We start from the raw sequence: 20,207 nt of genomic DNA, 5'->3' as shown, positions 1-20,207 counted from the left end.
TATTCGAGATGTTGCAGAATATTTTCATAATGGAGACTACTCACAAGGTTGCTGAAAACTCTTCGACAACCCACAAGCGGTTTATTTCCCAGTGCACCTAGAGAGCCACAGCGAACTATACATGAAGCTCCGTTTGATCTTTCCAGCCATGAACGACCAGTCTAGGGGAGCACAAGTTGTATTACGTATCATGACCGGTTGCTTTTACCTAAACTAGATGACTTAAGTAGATTCTTTAACTTAAGTGTAGAACCATAATTTGAAGAAATAGGAGTATTGGCAAAGACAAAAATCTGGTGTCCGCCGCCCAGCGCCTCATGCTCACAGGTCCGTGCGATGTGTGCATTCTTGCCATCATCATAAACCAAAAATTTGAGATAACATGCACTTTCTCCTAAAGAAGCGCAAGGAATCTTTGAGAAGGGCAGTCTGTAGCTGTCGATATGTAGATTACTTCCTTCATATGGACGCCGGCATGGAAAAAGGGACTTTTCTGCCTCATTAAAGGCAGAATGTTTTCGAAGGTGAAACATATAGTCCAGCACCATTGCAAAAACCATACATGACCTCTGAGAGCTGCCACAACTGATTTCTCAATTAACTTTGTTTCTCGGTAAAATCACGCCGTAACTCACGCGGAATTCTTTCAATTTTAAATGCTAGTTTTCGTTTCCTATTTTGAGTTAACTTTTTGAGTAAGTCGGTGACCTCAATCATGCCGCTTGTTTTGCAGAACTGGAATCTCCATTCCCACGAAACCTCATCTCAGTAGTGGCAATGGTGTAATCTGAAATTTATATCGACTAGTGACAGCAACCCGCTCATTTTGCACGATCATTTAAAAATGACCCTGAAATTAGTTGATACTTGGGAATAACCTTTCGTCTTAGAGCAGTTCCATATTCACCTCGCTAAGAGTCATTTACAGGAGCTTTAATCACTCATTTAAGACTACATCATAACTATACTTTGGCCACACGGTGACAAAACATAGGTAAACCTGAAACTTACCGTGCATTTTATTCCCTCCACAAACGTTTGTTTACTGGTGTTGCCGAGGCACAACAGAGGTTAGGTGACTCTGGCGTTTGTAGATTAAGGCGGTGCGTGGGCAAGTACAGTGTTCACCAGTGAAAGCGTTGTTTTCCATTCCACAGCGCGGAAATTTCACGGGATACAAGCCATAAAAGAAGAACCAGAAATCACCCCAAACAAAACCAGACCGAATACTGTGGGATCGCATCCTTTTGGCTTTGGACCACGTGGTATCACTTGTACGTAGTTAGAAGCTCGTCAGTAAATGACAAGCAACTAATCCTAATTAAAAATTACTTTGATGTCTTGGCCTCACCGCCAAACTGAGGTTTTCTCCTCCTTTTGATGACAGTGTTTATCATCGTTCGCCATTAAAATATTGCAGTCAAAAACGACTTTGTCTTTACTAGTGTAAGACATAATTTCAGTCGAAATAAGTAAACGGTGCACAAATATTCTGTGGCAATCAACGGCACATTAGTCCTAATGTCGAAGAATGGGACATAAGCAGAGGCTTTGGGAAGGAGGAATTGAAGTGGAATGTGGTCCTGTGTGAAGTCGGGGTAACCACACCACTTACTGAACACCAACGGAAGGATTTTAGGCTTGGTTTTCAAATAGGGTTTGTTCAGCTAATTCAGTCAGTTTCTGATCACCTTTCGAGTCAGTGGTGCATCCCAAGCGTATGTCGTTCACATTTGCAAGTTGATTTCTGAAACCAGTTTGTATGTGTTCCCCCGCAGGCAATGGGTCTTTTGGTTTGTCTCCCAATAAGTAGATAAGTGCACCTCTCCGAGCAACAGGTGCAGCGTGGTCTAAACAAATACAAAAGTCCCTACGGAGTTCCAGCCGACTTCGCTTGTTATAAAATACCCTAAAAAGCGGTCCTCGTTCGGGAATGTATCTCCTGAAAACGGATTACCGCTTTGGGATATAATGAACAAAATTATCGTCGTCGATCAATGACTCTTTATTCAGGTGCATCACCTCAGGCTTTTGCTCACATATCAACCCTTTCTACTAAGTACTTCAGCTCAATCCATGCCTTTCGTTAACATTCAGAAATATAGCGGTGAGGTTCCATATTACTTGGGTTATACTCCGCTTAATACTGTGATGATAGAGAAGAGTCATTGGGCGATACTACAAGGTAGCGCTCAGTAACCTTGGCTGAAAATATAGATGGAAACATTCGCTTGGGTGTGCTTGAAGCATTCTGATTTGAAAGCATACATTACCTGTTGCAATACAGTCACGGTAGGACTTGAGTGAAAATACTGAGGCAGAAATACTGAGGGCCAGGATTCGGTCCGACTTTCCGTGCGAACGTGTAATCACACTGCATGTGTGCGCGATTGGCTGACGGCTTTATCGGGTGTCGCTGTCCCATGAAATGAACAATGCAGCTAAATATTTGCTCCATATATCTGCAGGTTTTTTCCACTGTTTCACTGGGTATGGCACTACTGAAAATTCTTATGTGGACTTTAGCATAAAAATGAGGCCAACCTAAATTTCTGACTAATTTGGAGCCACCCAAAGAACCTCAATCTCTATATTTCAGGTTTCCTTACTGCATCGTGCGCCTGGATACGGGCATCTCGAAAAATTTGGTTTACAGCGGTATACCCCTCATGAATTGTGAACTTCCCCAACTTCAGAGTGAGAACTACGCGAAGGCAACCTGGAGGCATCAGGTATGAGTACCGGAAACGGTTCATGGTACGGCCGTATGCCGTTCATGTGATCGAGTCGAGTGCTGAAGTTAGGAAGTCGCAATTGTTCTGACAAAAAAGATAGCGAGGCCTAAAATCCAGCTGCAACATTTCATGTTGAAAATCAACGGCCGGTTGATAGTCTGCGCTGAGCAAGTGTGATTAACACGCTCACCTAGAATGCCAAATAGCTGTAGTTCAGATCCTGCGATGGTCAAAGGATACGCACCGCCGATGATCCCCTAGAATAGTCTGGTGGAGTGCTCCCAGCCTGTGACGTGGCGAGACATGAATGATCGGGTCAGGACAAACGGGTTGTCCTTTTACATACTTACGCCTATTGTGGTTCAATGTTTACGATCACAACCGTCATCTGTACACCTAGCAAACATAGAGGACCACTTGTAGAAGGTCCTATAATACGCAGCGCTTGAGGTTGGATCATCATGAAATTATAACTCAATCTGATCGATAATGGAATTTCAAGCAGCATGAAAGCAGTGTTCACCAAATACGCCCAGTGGCACACTAATTTGGTCCTAACGAGATTCTGTGGTTTATGTTATCCTTCCACTTGGTGTGCTGCTCATAGACCACCTCATGTTTCACTTGGTACGATAGAAGAAATACCGCAAGTTCAAGTCGGAAATAGGGTTGACGGAATCTAAGGGACGGCATCTGATGTACCTCAAGCAGGGTGAAACCGGTCATAAACTGTCTAAGATGTTATCTAAGATTTCACTTAACAAACAGAAGAGCAGTACAAAAGCGTTTGACTCACAGGCTGCACGTGGTTGGTCCTCAGCAGGCTTGGATAAATTTAGTCCAGCAGTGGCACACAGACAAATATTAGGAAATTGTTTATTTGGAACTACTTCATCGTGCTTAAAAGGTCGGACATTTTTTGAATAGCTGCTAGTCTTTTTGAGGTGGTTGTATCATGGTCTGTTGAAATAGGTTGTAGGCTAGCAGGAATCGCATCCATATGGATAGTTCGAATCGCATCAGATCGGCCAGCTAACCCATTTTCTAATTCTATGACTCTACTGCATAGATATGCTGCTGTCATCGCGCTGGTAGTTACTGTTGCAGAACCATCGTCCAGCTCTCGCCTGTCCGTCGTCACTGCTGAATAACAGAAACCTCGGGAGAGAAAAAGCGACCGATCTGGTGAAAAGTTGGACTGAACGGGCCTGAACCCTAGATGTAGGTGGCGCAACAGAAAATAGCGGAAACACTTAACTGTTGACAAATCTGGTGTAATATTACGAGTTTTTTCTCAGTACGCTTCCCATCAAGCGACATATTGAAAGCTGAATCCAATATAACGACCGTTGCAAACGGTTATGGTGTGTCATATATTTGACGAGGTTATGGCAGCAGTTGTGCAACGGTATGAGTTTTCTGTTTGAGTTTCTTACGTCACTAAGAAACTACCCATCAGAGAAGTCCTACTTTAATGAAGAGTATGTTAGGTTTCGCGGTGCTTACAACTTGAATATTCCTCCAGATCTTCCCCAAGGTTTGGTTTTCCCCTCAAATCCTCATGTAAAGTACCTGAATTCAAGAGAGCGCCCTGAATTGCTCCATTTCATGTGCCGAACGGCTTTCGGCGATTAATTTGTCTATCCGGTTAACTGACTCATGATGCACGGGCAATATCCAGCAACAGATAAACGTATCGCTGGAGAGAACAATGTGTGCCTAACGGGAGGCTCGAAGCGACACAAAATGGAAGATGTGACCAACAACAATGTTGTAAATTAATTGACGCGGCGTAATGAAATACTCAGCTAGTACACAGCTTGACTACAAAGTTTCACGTACGTTGAAGTTCCGCGTGTGTGCTTGTGGGTCATAACTAATCCAATGTCTTCTAATGTGGCATACCAACCATCTTCGAGGCTCTAACTGCACTGAGGAGGTCCTCAGTGAATCACACGATAGACATTCATCACTCATACATAGATGTGATGGTGCTGCAGGCTGTGACCAACGGCTGCGTTCTACACTTAACCGTACACACGCAAGTGCGCGCCACAAGCTCGCATATTCACGAATCACTTGACAAGAGTAAATCTGAAACCGACGGATAATTAATGACGATGGCATCATATTTGTCAACTTAAATTCGATTCTTAGTTTGCATGTAGTCACGTTATAAGACAGGCTATATAATGTCCTTAATTCGGGTTAGCTGGTAACCTTGCTCACGTTTGCACCTGAAGATTATATCCAATCACCTCAGTTGTCACTTAGTTTTTAGAGAGTACACAACTAAGATCCATCAAGTGTTAATTACCTCTTCTTTATACGAGAACTTGTATTCATCATTTTCCTATCTGACAAGGCCTAGAAAATTGCCCATCACTCTAGTGGGAGGCTTTATTTGTAACTGGGAATAGAATCAGGCACTTCATACATTAAGGTCGACTCATTCATCGAAACTGGCCACTCGTCCACGACTTAAATCTTTACCAGCCCAAGTGCTGTAAAATAGATTTTCATTACTAGCTATTGCCAGAAATTTAAACTCAACAAAATCTTAAACCACAGTTCGAAACTCTGGACGGTGTCGTTGGACCATCTACCCCTAGGGTGGCAAATGGTTAACCATTTTTCACTGGATTCGGTGTGAATGCTGAATAAAGGAGTGATGTGTGAATGAAAAATATGCGTTTATTTTTTCATATTCTTCTAAATAGGCATTTTTGTTAAGCCGTGAGTAGAAAAGTAGGAAATATACATACGGAATTACTCACCGATGAGCAATTTTCAAGCTGCGAATGGTTATGCTATTGAATGGAAAGTCGAAGTAGCTGTCCACAAGGGTATATTGGAACGACTAACTTTTGTTAACTATTCCAAAAATTTGGAACATCATGCAAGAAATTCCAGCGATTCATTTATCTCCTGCATATCCTGTTTCCATCCATCCATGCGGAATACCCGTAGGGTTTTCTTATCAGATTTGATGCATGCATAAATTTATTGTTTCTCCTAACATTGCTTCGGCGTCTGAAGCGTTCAGGTACACAGGAACATGTCGGGCATTGATGTGATGAGCATCTTTAGGCCTGTACTGTGTACGAATAACAGTGATTAGGCCGTCAAAAATCACACCAGATGGAAGGTGTCATTAGCAAAATACACTCATTTGCAAACTAATGACATAATACACTATTCATAAGGTTGCTCAAAAACCCCATAAACGATATATTCAGCTGGGTTCCAGGTGAGTCTCTCGAACAACCAAAGTAGTTTGCAAAGGAGTGTAGTTCGCTAATTTCGTGCAATTTACTTTCAAGTAGAACATAAGGTTGACGGAAACTCGGGGACTGCGCCTACCTGATGAACTCTAAGAAGGACGAGACCGGTCGTGGTCTGTCGAGATCACTGAGTTTAAACGACTTGTTATCGTAACCGTTCAAGCGGTGAGCATCGGCCGTGCATAACAAAATTATCCACCTGCTACGCCGAATTTGAGAGATTGAAGGTGCCTGTCGGGATTTCAAGTATGTAACGATAAGCCTTCTGGATAAATGAAAAGGAGATGAGATGAGACGGGTGACTACCACGAAATCAGTCTCCTATACACAGAAGCTGATATTATGGCTGGTATCCTGCTCGAGTGACTAGTAGCCAGCATTCTGGAACAAAAAGTCCCGGGCTTCATTTGAACTCTCGGCGCAGAATCCTTCGGATTAAATGGGTAGAATAAATCCCCAAGTCCTAAGTCTTCCGAAGTGCAAACACTGCTGAATTTGAATGAAGTCTGATACTAAACCGTTTCCGTCGAGATAGACACGTGAAAGGAATGGCGGAAACTAGCATCCCAAAATAAACTGTTTATGGAAGGCTCAATACTGGAAGTCGGGATCTGGTAAGCCTGGTATTCCACTAATGAAACAACCTTCGGCTACGTTTGCAACTTCCTTTCTAGATTATGAGAAGTCCTGGTACTAAACAGAATGGCCTGGAGAACCAGTATACAACCTGGCGTGAGAAGCGCAGAAACGCAAAGCATTGCGATGCTGGAAAACAAGCAAGCCACTCGGAAAGCGCCTCATTCTCCATGATGCAACATCGAGCGTGTGGATTTGCACAACTCTCGGACGACCGCGCTTCTGTGCTATCGACCTTGTAGCTCAATAGCGTTTTCACTAGTCTGCCTACTAGACGTAACCCGCTGGATTTCCTGGTGCCAGTCGAATGGCGCTGTTCTGGCTAATACACAATATTACTACAGTCCTAAGTTTAATTCCCTTCTCATCGTTGCGCAACGGTACTAATCACGGTGTGCCTTTTGTTACACATGGGCTAAAAGAGACCCGGCGCCACCAGTACTTGGTCGGTTAGTAACTAGTAATCCGGTTCCCTATGAAATACCACGCAGTCCAATTGAAGATATTATAACATGCTGGGCTTTACCCTGCCATAAAGTGGGCAAGAATGCCACCAGGAGAACATAGAATTCTGATCAGTACTGGAGCATAAACCCTGTGATGGTCACCACTAACAGTGAACTAGTGTGACCCGAGGGTCGAACGTGAGTGTACAAGGGTTAGAGGATCAAACCCAAGCAAACGGCAGATCTGACGAAATTGGCTCATGAAGTCGATCCGTGTTCCAGCTGCTTCCCCAGCGATTCTGCTTTCCGCGCCCTCATGCTGTCTTGCAATCAGCAACTGGATATGCATAGACTAGAGTTGTGCCCTCGAACAAAGACCACGTGGTGCTGAGGCTTTGCTGGTACACAAATCTACTTGCTCGTGCCTGAATATAATCCATACACAAAGCTTCTTCTAGGCTTCGGTACCCATAAAGCTGACTCAGTTGTCATAATGAAAAATGTGTGAGCTGAGCCTATCTCATCTACCTTCGAAATCAGGGACGTATTATATGTAGACTGCTGAAATACCCTCTGACTTCTTGACTTGTGGGGAGTCTGAGTCCTACCAGGTTGAGGTCGAATACGTTTCAGAGACACAGATTCCTGGTTTTGATTCACAAACAGTCGGAATATCAAGGATGGGAGCATCCTATAACCTATAGCCCAGATGTTGAGCCTAGCCTTCCCACTTTGGTTGCTTGCCTTTAAACACGTACCCAAGATGTCTTACTCTCTTGAGGACCAGTATCGCTCAGAATTGTAACAGCTCGTTTGAAAGACTCTCCAATGAACTTGAACGTCATAGCCGTCTGCGCTTCCATTTCTTCATGGTCCCTCTCCTTCAAAGACAATTTCTACGATGAGCTAAAATATTGGTCAGCCGTACACCCAGCTACTATAAACTATTGGTTACTGGTGACTAGAACGTGAGGACCAAGGCCTCAGCGGGCGCTAGCATTCACACCCTTGGCTTGGAAGAATCTGCGAAAAGGATTACGGATTTCATTAGGAACTACACATAACAGATCTTGATTTCACTGGTGCTATCGTCGTCCTGAGTAAAGGTCCGAATGAAGTTTAGCCTATATTTGATCTTACCAGCCGTTACGCTTTGCTACTGGACGGAAGAGTAATTCTGGAAAGACGGACTTCGTTATCACAATCATACATGTCCACCTTGGCCCCTAAAACCAAGTCGATTCTTTCACTCATACATCATTAAACGCTGCTATTTCTGGGAGTATTAGGGTTTTTGACGTTATCACACAAACGGGTGATCTAGACAGACGCTGTACACTTTTCTGCTCACATGTTTCCTTGAAAGGCATGTGTTCTTCGTCGTGACCTACACGAAAGTTCCTAAATCAGTGGGGAAAGCGTTCATCGTCAATGCCCTGGCGCCAACCGGGTGGCGTCCGTCAGGCAACTCACACCGAGTTTCCAACCTGATCTGATATCACTTCGTTCTTGTCTCCTTCCAGTAGATCTATTTAGCCTGACCTCCTATGCACATCCAGAGCCGTTCGTCAAACAAATTTGACACCCAATGTTTCATATCCCTGTGTGTTTGTGTGACGAACGCGTGACGAGGGCTTTGAGTTCGTGCGTGTTAAAAAGCCTATTGTTGTCCAGATGCGTCTGCCACCCTGGATGATGTGCCCGGTGCTGCCATTCAATCCCACACTCGTTGTTCATGGCCATGTGTTGTTGACGCTGTGAATGTGGGGTGGGAAAGAAGCCAAGTGGCGCCAGCCCAGCTGACAATACTCACACCCACTTCTACGCGCGCACCCGTAAGGGCAACCCGTTAGGGCTAATCAGTGAGCGAGCGGGTCATGATGTCTATCTTGATAGTCCGGTTAGTACTAACACTACCACCGGATGAATAAATTATAAACACTTAGCGCCTCACTCGTTCCGGCCGGAGACGGGGCGCTTTGTATGCTAAACCGTTCACCATACCCGACCTTGTTTTCTGAGACCCGCGACGGTTCAGTCAAACACGAAAAAAGTAGCAATGTGAATGAGGCAGCTGTCAGAATTGGAGTACTGTCTGAAGTGTGTTCCGAATGCTTTTAGCACGTGCGTGCATACACATTGCGAGGTGATATCAAAAATCACCATGAAAGCTCACAAACTACCGTACAGTATGTGGCTACCTTGTATGACAGAGGGCGCCACGTACGCATCCAACATGGGGGAATCTTTTTCTTTTCACAAGACCGATGTCTTTTCACGTATGGGAAAGGGATGAGACCTCACCTCATGCATGTGTTGGTTGCTTTTGAAGTGAAAACCAGATTGTCAGATAATCTGTTTAACTGGAAAAGGCACCAGTCGCCTTTAGTCTTCGTTGAATGTCACTGCCTTATCGAGCGTCTAAGACAATTTTCACATTCATTATCAAGCATAATTCGGATAATTTTAACAATGAGAAGTCCATTGAATCCTTGGGAACCTAACACAATACTGAACCGTTCGAAATCGGCTAATCTAGCCAGTCTGATTAGCACAGGAACAAAAAACATCTGAAACGCCAACTATCTCATGTTCCCATTTAAGCAGGGGCTTGAGTCATATCACACAGTCGATCAAATGATGCGTTGGGGACAGCAGTAAACTGCACCTCGATGGGCACACATTTAAATAGTCTACTTTAATTTTGTTAGTATCATTTTGTTTTCTAGTCTCCCACCTTAACCAGGTTTGCATTTATATCCTACTTTACACACAAGCTGGTTTCAAAATTTCTGTGAACTCACTTCTACCGCTGAAAAAATCTGTTAACTACAGGGTAGTAAAGACTCCTACGTGGCGACAGCTTACCTGACTCGATAGGGTACCCGTTAATTATCCAGATACTATTGCCGATTGCTCGGCTCAGAATGAAGTGGTTGCCGCAGAAGATCAAAGCCACGGCTGCAACACGTAGTTATCTTCATTGGTATAAAACGTTCCTCTAACCTAGAATATCTGTCCGCAATGTCTTGATACTTTTATCAGGGATGGTACTCAGGATGTTCCATTCTCATTCACTTTAGTATGAACAGGATTGAGTATGTTCTCAAATGGAAATTCCTTCCTCGATCCAATGGTTATTTCGAAAAATTCCTTCGGAATATAAGTCTTATGTAACCGAGATCATCCCAGATCGTACAAGGCACTGGATCCTGTTTATCATACCTTCTGGCAGGTTTGAACTCTCCATTCACACCTAAAAGGGTCTGAGTGTTAAAAGAAGCATGATGAGAACCATCACCTTTAGGAGGTTTCTGCGTGACCCGGAACATCCAGACTGAAGCTACCCTCTTTGTCGGGTACCCGAATCAGTGACAAAAAGCGTTAATTTATTCGCAAATGAACTACTGTGGGTAGCCTCCTGTGAAGTGGACCCCAAGGAGCTGGTCATGACCGAATTTGTTGATTGCAATGCCCAACTATACAAACCAACCAGAGCACAGTTTCCGGAAAAGTTTCGGGAACAAAGCGTAAATTTATAACTGGGAAACCTTTTGTTTTTGACACGAAACTTGGCTAGGCCAAGTGACTAGGTTATGAGATTGGTAAGATTTAGGGCGGGAGGAAAACCACTCAGTAGATAGTTTCCTACTGTCAAGCTAAATCAGTTTTTGGGTGTCGGTCACGGAATTCTATCTGTAAGATTGTCTCTGTGGGTGTAAGGAAATTTTCCGGAAACGATGACTTTTCAGTCGGTGCCAACAGCTTTTAAAACGATTGTAGCACCCTCTCGATGCCTGAGTGCCATGCCACATGAAGGGTGCACGAGGGCTGGGATACTGCCAGGCTGCCCAAGCCTAGACAGGGGAAGTCGAGAGGCAGAGATCGGAACCACGGACCTATCGGTCAGTAAATTCGCCGTTGCGTCCGAAACGTCATGAGGAATTTATCCATAATCACGACAATTATTTGTGCCATGGGTCTTCCTTACCAGCTAGTGGCAGTAACATTTTCTCATACGGTTTTTCTTGATATCCATCCTTTACTGATTAGCGATGGTGACTCCACTCACCGTTGCGATAGTTTCTAAAGTGTTTTAACCATGCTACTTCCCGTGAACGTTCATTTCAAGCATAACCTTCTAAAAAAAATGTAGATCATCCCTTGAGCTTTTCAATAGAACGACCTGGATGCCATTTGCTTTGGTATAGGTGCAAACAATTCAAAGGTCAAATTCGGAAGACCGATAAAAAAGCATACCGTGGAACCTGATGTGACAGTTATACAGGGCAGCGTCTGCGTTGTGGGAAGTCTTATTTTTACTAAGCCAAAGTGTTAATTAATGGTTAACTACTTGTGCGATATGCTCTTAATTGTTCAAACAATTAATATTCTATCTGGCCAGCAGTATTTAGTTTTTGAAATTTCCTTCAAAGTGCCGCTGAGTCTGAACCTCTCTGAGCGCGTACACCTTATGTACATATGTTTACACCAGTTTCATGGATGATATATGATTTGATCTTGATATATCTTGGTTTTTTAGATCAACGGTAGTCTGCCTTCAATCATAACGGCTTCCCAGATAGTCTGTGTAAATGAGAACGGAGTTGATACCCGTGTTCAAAGCATCTGCCAGCCTGAAGCCGGGAAGTGCATGGACTTTCGTGGATTTAAACAAACGCTCAAAATCGAAGATGCATGTAAAATAAAACATGAAGTTTTCGTCCATAATATCTGTAATCATAAAAGCGTCAATTAACCTAGTGAGCAAAGCTCGTTTTTTTTGCGATTTTCGCACCTTACATCATCTGACCTGTTTGAACAGAAAGATGAGTAAGTGATTTTGTTCAGCTCACCTAATGAGGTTCGTGCGTGTCCTAAACTGTCTTCAATCAGTTATATAGGTAATCTATGTAAGAAAAATTTTCCAGATGATCACGAGGACCTACGATTAAGCAGGGACAAAAAACATTCACCAACAGCTGTTGGCAGGATTAAATGGAGTTTGCTCGTTCCAAATGTGTTTCAGATAGTTCTTGTTGTTGGGACAAAGGAAATTGAACACAGGTTTTTTTCTGATAGGAGTGACTAGAAAAAAGTCGATGTCTACCACCAGTTTTAAACGCTCATGATAAAAGTTAATTTCTGTGGCTGTTTGACACCCGACGGAATAATAAAACCAACTAGTCTAAGTTTAGCTGAGTATGAGCTTGACCTCATTTTAACCTTGAACGTCTGATCTGATTTTCGGAGGCAAGATGCAGTGTCCGTTTATGAATAACATACAAGCATATACTCCGGCTACTGTACTGTACCGGTAAAAAATGCTCCAATAAAAAAGTTACAGCCTTGGTTTTCACAACGTGTGGTCTGTAGATCCGGTTCGATCTGGGCTGAGGGCAGTTAGCATGGCCAAAACAGCTCCATAAATATAGGATCCCCACACATTCCCCAAAGGTGTTATCTGCACTACACCTGTTCTATACCATGAATATTAAAAATGACCAGTCAAACTGGAATGGAATTCGGCAGCCAACTTGGTCTCGTTCCATACAGATGCTGTATGATTTGTGTACTGTGCATGAGAATATTTAACACTAAGGCAGAAATCATTTCAGGAAATGAACAATGATAATCAATGGTGCAGTTTAAACTGAGACACTAGTAGATGTAGGCGATTCATTTTAGCTTCTTGGAATAAAGATAAAAATATGGACAACTACATTTATACACTGTGGTGTTTGTGATTAATCTAGCCATTTACCGAAGTAGTTAGGCACCAAGTTCTACAATCACAATACGTTTGCGTCGGCCAGTTCCTTTTTTTGGATACAGTACAGGAAATCCTAAGAGCGAATACTTCTGAAGATTCTGGGAATTGTCTGTGCGCAAAGCGCGTTTTTGATATGCATTCACATGATTTTGAAGGGACTTGCTTTTTGTGGGTGCGTATTACCAGGGTGCCATCATTTTAAAGTGCCAGATTCGTGTTCCCATCCTAGCAGCAGTAAGGGATATACTCAGTGATGGGATTGATTGTCGATCCACCTGTTAAGCTTGTCCTTTGACCTTCAAAAGTTTTGCCAGCCTCGTTGGGGTTCGACCAAATAGTTCGTTCAGGAAAAGTAACAGTTGGTGATCTTCTTACCGGAACTATGCAGGATTTAGCTGTCATGATTTACTAAACTAGTCATTGGTTAGACATGTGGTTGCGACGATGGCCCCAATCGTATTAGTTTTATGCCGCAGTTAGCTTCTTGTGTGCTTTATTTTTCTTCGTCAGGCATGGATGCTGAAATCTGCCCGCATTTTGCGCATCTCAAAAAATGCGGAACCTCATCACTAGCTGGAACAACTTGGGCGACATCATTCGTCCTGGATCAGAACGACGTGCGTGCTGCTTTGCCTAATCGCTTGGTGCTGACACAACAATCCCCCTATCGGTAGCTCCACCCTGACGTGTCCACTCCTTGATGCTGGTATGCTGTTTAGATTTGACGGAGGAGGACAAGGCGACATGTTCCCATTAGCCAATGGCAGACATCCACTTCCATGACTGCTTCCTCAGCCACTGATTGGTTCAATGCACATGACCGCCCCCGCACTAGTCCGTAATCCTGATGTCAGTGTTAATTTTTCATGCCTAGATTCGATTGGTCCCCCTCCAGACTGTGATTTACGCTTTCACAGTCCTGCAGGTGGAAAGCAGGTAAATGTCTGCCGACCTGCACGTACCAAATCTGTGAACACTTGGTGAGGTGTGGGGTAGCGCAACGAGAATATCGTCAATGCTTCGGATGTGTGAAGCATAATGAATTCACCGTGTGATGACCACAATGTTTCCTCTGGTGTGCCCTCATTTCATGATGCCCTAAGTTTGTCATGGTTAATGAATGGAGATAAAGTGACAAGTGATAGATTGAAGAATGCTCTACTGCCTTGCACTTCACCAGAAAAATCAAGTCTCACAGATTGGACTTCGACAACGCAAGCTGCAGCGGCATCATTTTTAAACAAACTCGACTCGTCCCAGCTTACTGCTGTGGTTAATGCAATAAGCTTGGCCGCCTCAAGGTATCTTCCAAAGCACGATTCAATGCAACCCACATCCCCTACAGAAAGCGTTTCTTCCAGTGACCTTGCGAGGCTAATACATTCAACACAGTCTTGTTCAAAATCGTCGTACGATGCATCACAGCCCGTCGGCTGTTGGACAAAGCGGCGAAAAGAACACCCTCCTCACCTACCCACTAGTTTTCCCTGTAATTCGGATTTCACCGGATATCAGAGCGATACAACTCACCTTCCAACCACGTCAACCTATAGCCCCCAACATTATCAAAAACATATGGTTGCAAAAGAGTTGGTCACGCGCTCGACTAATCGGCACAAGAATGCGTTGTGGTCGCCCTCCTCAGAACTAAACTGGAGCAAAACATCTAGTCGCAACGATGCATGTAGTCCTCCAAGCTCCTCATCGCATTTTCACAGTCCAACAAGCAATTTTGACTTTGAGCATTCCATGAATGGAGGCCTTTCACAAATTGCAGATCCATCCTCCCGCACAAAAGATGTACCTCGCGTGGAGCTGGTCGAAGCCGACCTATGGCGCAGATTTCATAGTATGACTACAGAAATGGTAATCACAAAATCTGGCAGGTAAGTGATTAATATGACAAGTAGTACTTTCATCCAGTTGTCTTACCCTGTTCACTCTCCATAGCTCAGTATGTACTCTGCTGGAGATATAACCAGCATCTTTCCGATAGTTGTTCACTGCAAAGTAATCATAGTGTGGACAGCGACAAGTGCTCTGTTTCCAACAACGCCATGCTCCGGAATTCCCCAATGTTTTTTTCGTCGATATCCTGTTTAAGCGCCTAAAATGTGACGCTCCGGCGTTCTGGAACATTCGGAACTCTGTAATACGAACGAGGTTCTTGCACATTCTGTGAAATCGAGTCAGTTGATCATCATGGTTTGACTACTTGGAATAGAATTTCGCTTGTTTATTATCGCTGACTCGTTGAGTTATTGTAAGCGTAGATAACCAGACAGAAGTTAGTGGTGAATACATGGCGCGACTGGCTTTGTGTTTCGCTTTGGTATTCACTACTTAAGACTATGTCAGCATGAACCGTGGAGCCATAAATAAAATGGAACTTCTTTCATCCTGGCCGAAAATAGCCAGAAGTGCGCAGCTCACTGGATCCAGATGGAGTTCGAGTGTTCGTCTGACGACGCCTTGTGAGCGGTCAAGTGTCGGGCTCCTTTCTGTTGGTCAAACTTTAACTGTACATGAAATAACCAAAACAGTGCCTTAAGGGACTAACTTTATGGACGATGATTACTGAATCATGAGTGATAACCCTTTGAGGAGACCCCCAAGAGACACCGAGTTTGCCTTTATTCTGAACAGCTTACTTATATAAAGTGTGTATTGAGTAACATTGTGATGAATTTTCAGTCTCACCTCGAGTGGATGCCCCAGATATGCAATGACCCTGAGACCCACGTCAGTGTAGTGACACGTTGACTGGTATGATGACCATTCTGGTCATCCAAATCGCTGCATAGTGATGCGCACCTTGTGCGTCGACAAAAAGGATTCGGGTCTCCATATTACCGAACCAGTAGCCTTCATCTGCTCGTGGCTCATCAGTTGACTGGATGTAGCGAAGATCCAATCGGCAGCACAGAAGCACATCACGTGATCTAGCGAAGACTAGCATCATTAGTAGTGACTTCTCAGGGGAAAGACCTACGTGGCTCGGTGTGTCGCCTTCTTTCCTGAACAGATTGCGTATTTTTATGGGTGGACATACCCGAATAACAACATTCAAGTCTCATGATGACTTCGACCGTGGATGAACGATTTTATACGATAACTGTTATATTTGACCGCAACCAGATTAGCATTTAATGACTATGTTCCGATTAGAATATCTCAAAAAGGCTCTTTCACGTTTTCCAATCTAATCTGTGCTCAAAAATTCAACATCCTATGATACGGGGGTATATTATGCTTTGCATAAGGAAATTTTTATTCAGAAGTGACAACTAGAACTACTAGACTGTTTTCCTTCTCAACAATGCCTCTAACTGTGTTTCGCTTTGGTATTCACTACTTAAGACTATGTCAGCATGAACCGTGGAGCCATAAATAAAATGGAACTTCTTTCATCCTGGCCGAAAATAGCCAGAAGTGCGCAGCTCACTGGATCCAGATGGAGTTCGAGTGTTCGTCTGACGACGCCTTGTGAGCGGTCAAGTGTCGGGCTCCTTTCTGTTGGTCAAACTTTAACTGTACATGAAATAACCAAAACAGTGCCTTAAGGGACTAACTTTATGGACGATGATTACTGAATCATGAGTGATAACCCTTTGAGGAGACCCCCAAGAGACACCGAGTTTGCCTTTATTCTGAACAGCTTACTTATATAAAGTGTGTATTGAGTAACATTGTGATGAATTTTCAGTCTCACCTCGAGTGGATGCCCCAGATATGCAATGACCCTGAGACCCACGTCAGTGTAGTGACACGTTGACTGGTATGATGACCATTCTGGTCATCCAAATCGCTGCATAGTGATGCGCACCTTGTGCGTCGACAAAAAGGATTCGGGTCTCCATATTACCGAACCAGTAGCCTTCATCTGCTCGTGGCTCATCAGTTGACTGGATGTAGCGAAGATCCAATCGGCAGCACAGAAGCACATCACGTGATCTAGCGAAGACTAGCATCATTAGTAGTGACTTCTCAGGGGAAAGACCTACGTGGCTCGGTGTGTCGCCTTCTTTCCTGAACAGATTGCGTATTTTTATGGGTGGACATACCCGAATAACAACATTCAAGTCTCATGATGACTTCGACCGTGGATGAACGATTTTATACGATAACTGTTATATTTGACCGCAACCAGATTAGCATTTAATGACTATGTTCCGATTAGAATATCTCAAAAAGGCTCTTTCACGTTTTCCAATCTAATCTGTGCTCAAAAATTCAACATCCTATGATACGGGGGTATATTATGCTTTGCATAAGGAAATTTTTATTCAGAAGTGACAACTAGAACTACTAGACTGTTTTCCTTCTCAACAATGCCTCTAACTGTATAGACATAATATGCTACTCACAAGGTTGCTGAAAATTCTCCGACAACCCAAGACCGGTTTTGTCCTTCTTTAGACTCATCGGGCAGTGCAGCCCCCGAACTTCAACCTTATGTTTCCACTTGACATCAAATTGCACGAAATTAGAGAAATACACTCATTTGCAAAGAAATTTGTTTTTTCGAGAGACTCACCTGGAACCCAGCTGAATCGCTCGTTCATGCGGTTTTTAAGCAACCTTCTGAATACATGTCTATACATGTATCTCGATATCCCGAATATCGTATCAACTGAAAAATGAGGATGCCTGGTGCTTAAAAACATCACAAACGAGAGATCCATCTGGGTTCCAGGTGAGTTTCTAGAAAACCAAATTTGTTTGCAACTGAGCGTATTTCGCTGATCTCTGTACCTCTTTGCCTGCTCTTTCTGTGCCTGGTACTTGGCGGAAGTAACGTTGTCCCTCAACTATTCCTTGTTCACTTGGAACAGTTCGACTGTATCAACTGAACAAAAACTCCTATTGACATAGTACGTTCTGAAATCACTACTGATTGCCATGGCGGCTGCTCAGGTTTGGCGAATTCGACAAGACTTTTAGTATACCCTAATCAGCGCCCCAGTTCTATCGTGAGTCACCAGTGAGATGAAAGCGCACGTATAACGGGAATAAAGGAAGGGTCGTGCACCCAGTATCTCGGTTCAAACTAGCTGGTCGTATAAGAGTCCCGCCAGACATCGAAATAGCTCCTCAACTTCCGATATGAACACCAACCCAGAAGTCTTAGTATACATACTAACAATAATAATTATGACAACAGGGTATGAAACGGAGCGTGCGATGACTTGGTGGTTGCCAAGGTCCCGTTGTTTCCACGGTTGCATAACACTCGTTTACCTTGATGGTACCGGTTCCTAATGAGTTATGCGGTAGGGATGAAGATACGATGATGTACCAAGTTGCACTTGAGCACCTTGATGACGGTGTGAGCAGTACTGTCAAATATCTGGCACGTGCACACACCACAAGCAGGCTTAAAACAACCGCAAGCCCACACGGTAAATTGCATTCGGAGGGAGAGATCATAGTCGGAACAAACTTGTAGAGCTATTAGGGAAAGGCATGGAGATATTTAAATCAGATGAAAGAACAAGTAATCACACGTACACATCACGAACAGTTGGAACTTGACCGGTAAACGTTAACTAGAACTTCGAATAAAAGATCATTGCAGGAAGCTGGAAAATGAGAGACTGCGAGAGTGTGCCAGGGGAAGACGAAGGGCAGTAGACCTTTGTGCTGCGCTGGGGTATTTTTAGCAGGGCGGGGCGACTAGAAGTGATGGGATGAGTTGCATGAACGAAGAACTTTGAATATTTAAGTGATAAGAACTGGATCAGTAGAGAATAGTATAATCCCGTATATTCGTATGCGACTGGGGAAGGACGTTCAGCTATGAATGGCTGATCGAGAGTGTGAGATGCGAAAAAACTTCGTGGAACTTCAGTTTTGACACTATGGATCTGACAAACAACATAGCGTAAGCGAACTTGTGGGGACTAACTCCACAAAAAATCTACAATCCGGTCTATCAAGAACGTGAAGGTAGCACGTGAGTAATTTTTCGAGGAATCCTTGCTGCCCTACTCACTATATAGCTCCCGGAACACCAGGCGAACCAGCTCAGCTTCATCGAAGGAGTCTAGGAAAAATGAACAGACCTGTGGAACGCGCACCAAAAGGTCAACGGTAGATCGATGGTACCAAACTCAGTAGTGGTGGCCGCTGAAGAGGGGCTGTTTTTTTTTAATGCAGCTCAGAACTTTGGATAAATGGTTACGACTGAAGTAGGACGGTAGTCGCTCTGGCCTGAAAGAGATTTACAAATCACGATAGAGAATAGGCGTGAAATGTTCTACAAAGACGGGTTAACACATGTGGACCAGGATACATAAAGGAGATCAACAGTTTGGTTGTTGGTCTGTTCGCCGAGCGTTTCATCACCAATCGGGGTGACATCGTCAATGCAGTGCACTCAACCTTGGCTGTCCAACTCCCAAGCTCGGCGAACAGATCAACAACCAGGCAGTGCACTCGAGCTACTTCCATAGCACAACATTGCCAGACCAGCAGTGATGGGAGCAGATTATGAAAGGGGTAAGTCGGGACAAGTAAAGGGGTATATGAATGGAACTGAAACGAAATCCTGAGCAAAATTCTCACCTGCTTCTTGTGAACAGGAATTACGGCTCATGGCTCCAACAAAACCCCAGGAAGATCGACACCCAGTGGGTTCATCAGATAGTTGACCACCTTGCAGAAAACAAAAATATCTTTGGCCTTGCCGATTGTGGCAGGGTAAGAATTAAGAACAAGCACGTTGACAGAAATGGTAGTAGAAGGATGGCTCATCTTCTGCATTCATATGACTATGTTTTTTGCACTGCGCAGAGACAGAGGAGATTGAAAATTTCAGGAGAGGAAGGGCTGCTGGATGTGAGTAGAGAGATAAACCATAACATGGCTTCACACAGCTCCCTAGCAATAGTGACAGTGAACTTCGAAACATTGCTCGCAATGCAAATTTTTCAGGAATAAGAAGAAAGAAGGGACACTTACCGTTTCGGTCAGCGGAAGAGAAACGCAAGAAGACACTCTGAGTCTGCGTGAAATCGACGGAGGTGAACTGATGCAAGTAGTCATACAGTGATCGCAGAAACTATTTGGGGCGGTGAGGCTGAGAGAAGATGAATCAGGATGACCGCTTTAGACCATATCTAGAATCTGTTAAGTGTTGTCTTCACCGTCCGCAGTTCGAGTTCGATATAATATGGAGTAGGCAGTTTATGTTCGAAAAAAACTCTGCCTTCAATGTTTGCTGCGGTGCCCATCGAGTTAGCACACCAGTGTTGTGTACTTTGAAATAGGTGATAATGGACAGCCGGAGCACGGGGTCGTGATTTGGAGTAGCTTTGCAATTGTTGCTCGA

The 20,207-nt window shown here is 43.9% G+C and overlaps 1 protein-coding gene across 1 annotated transcript in view; it reads left to right on the top strand.

Annotated features, from left to right (window-relative positions):
• Positions 1-13,864: 13,864 nt before the first annotated feature.
• T265_09372 (hypothetical protein) overlaps positions 13,865-20,207 on the top strand; it is a gene marked incomplete at both ends in the record, with an annotated part of 34,100 nt that continues 27,757 nt past the window's right edge. The window contains one exon of the mRNA XM_009175415.1: positions 13,865-14,760. Within this exon, the coding sequence (XP_009173679.1) occupies positions 13,913-14,760 (848 nt within the window). The remainder of the gene's footprint in view (positions 14,761-20,207) is intronic.

The sequence above is a fragment of the Opisthorchis viverrini genome, assembly GCF_000715545.1.
Source record: "Opisthorchis viverrini unplaced genomic scaffold opera_v5_271, whole genome shotgun sequence".
Classification (NCBI taxonomy): Eukaryota; Metazoa; Platyhelminthes; class Trematoda; order Opisthorchiida; family Opisthorchiidae; genus Opisthorchis; species Opisthorchis viverrini.
This window is presented reverse-complemented; position numbering and strand designations above follow the sequence as displayed.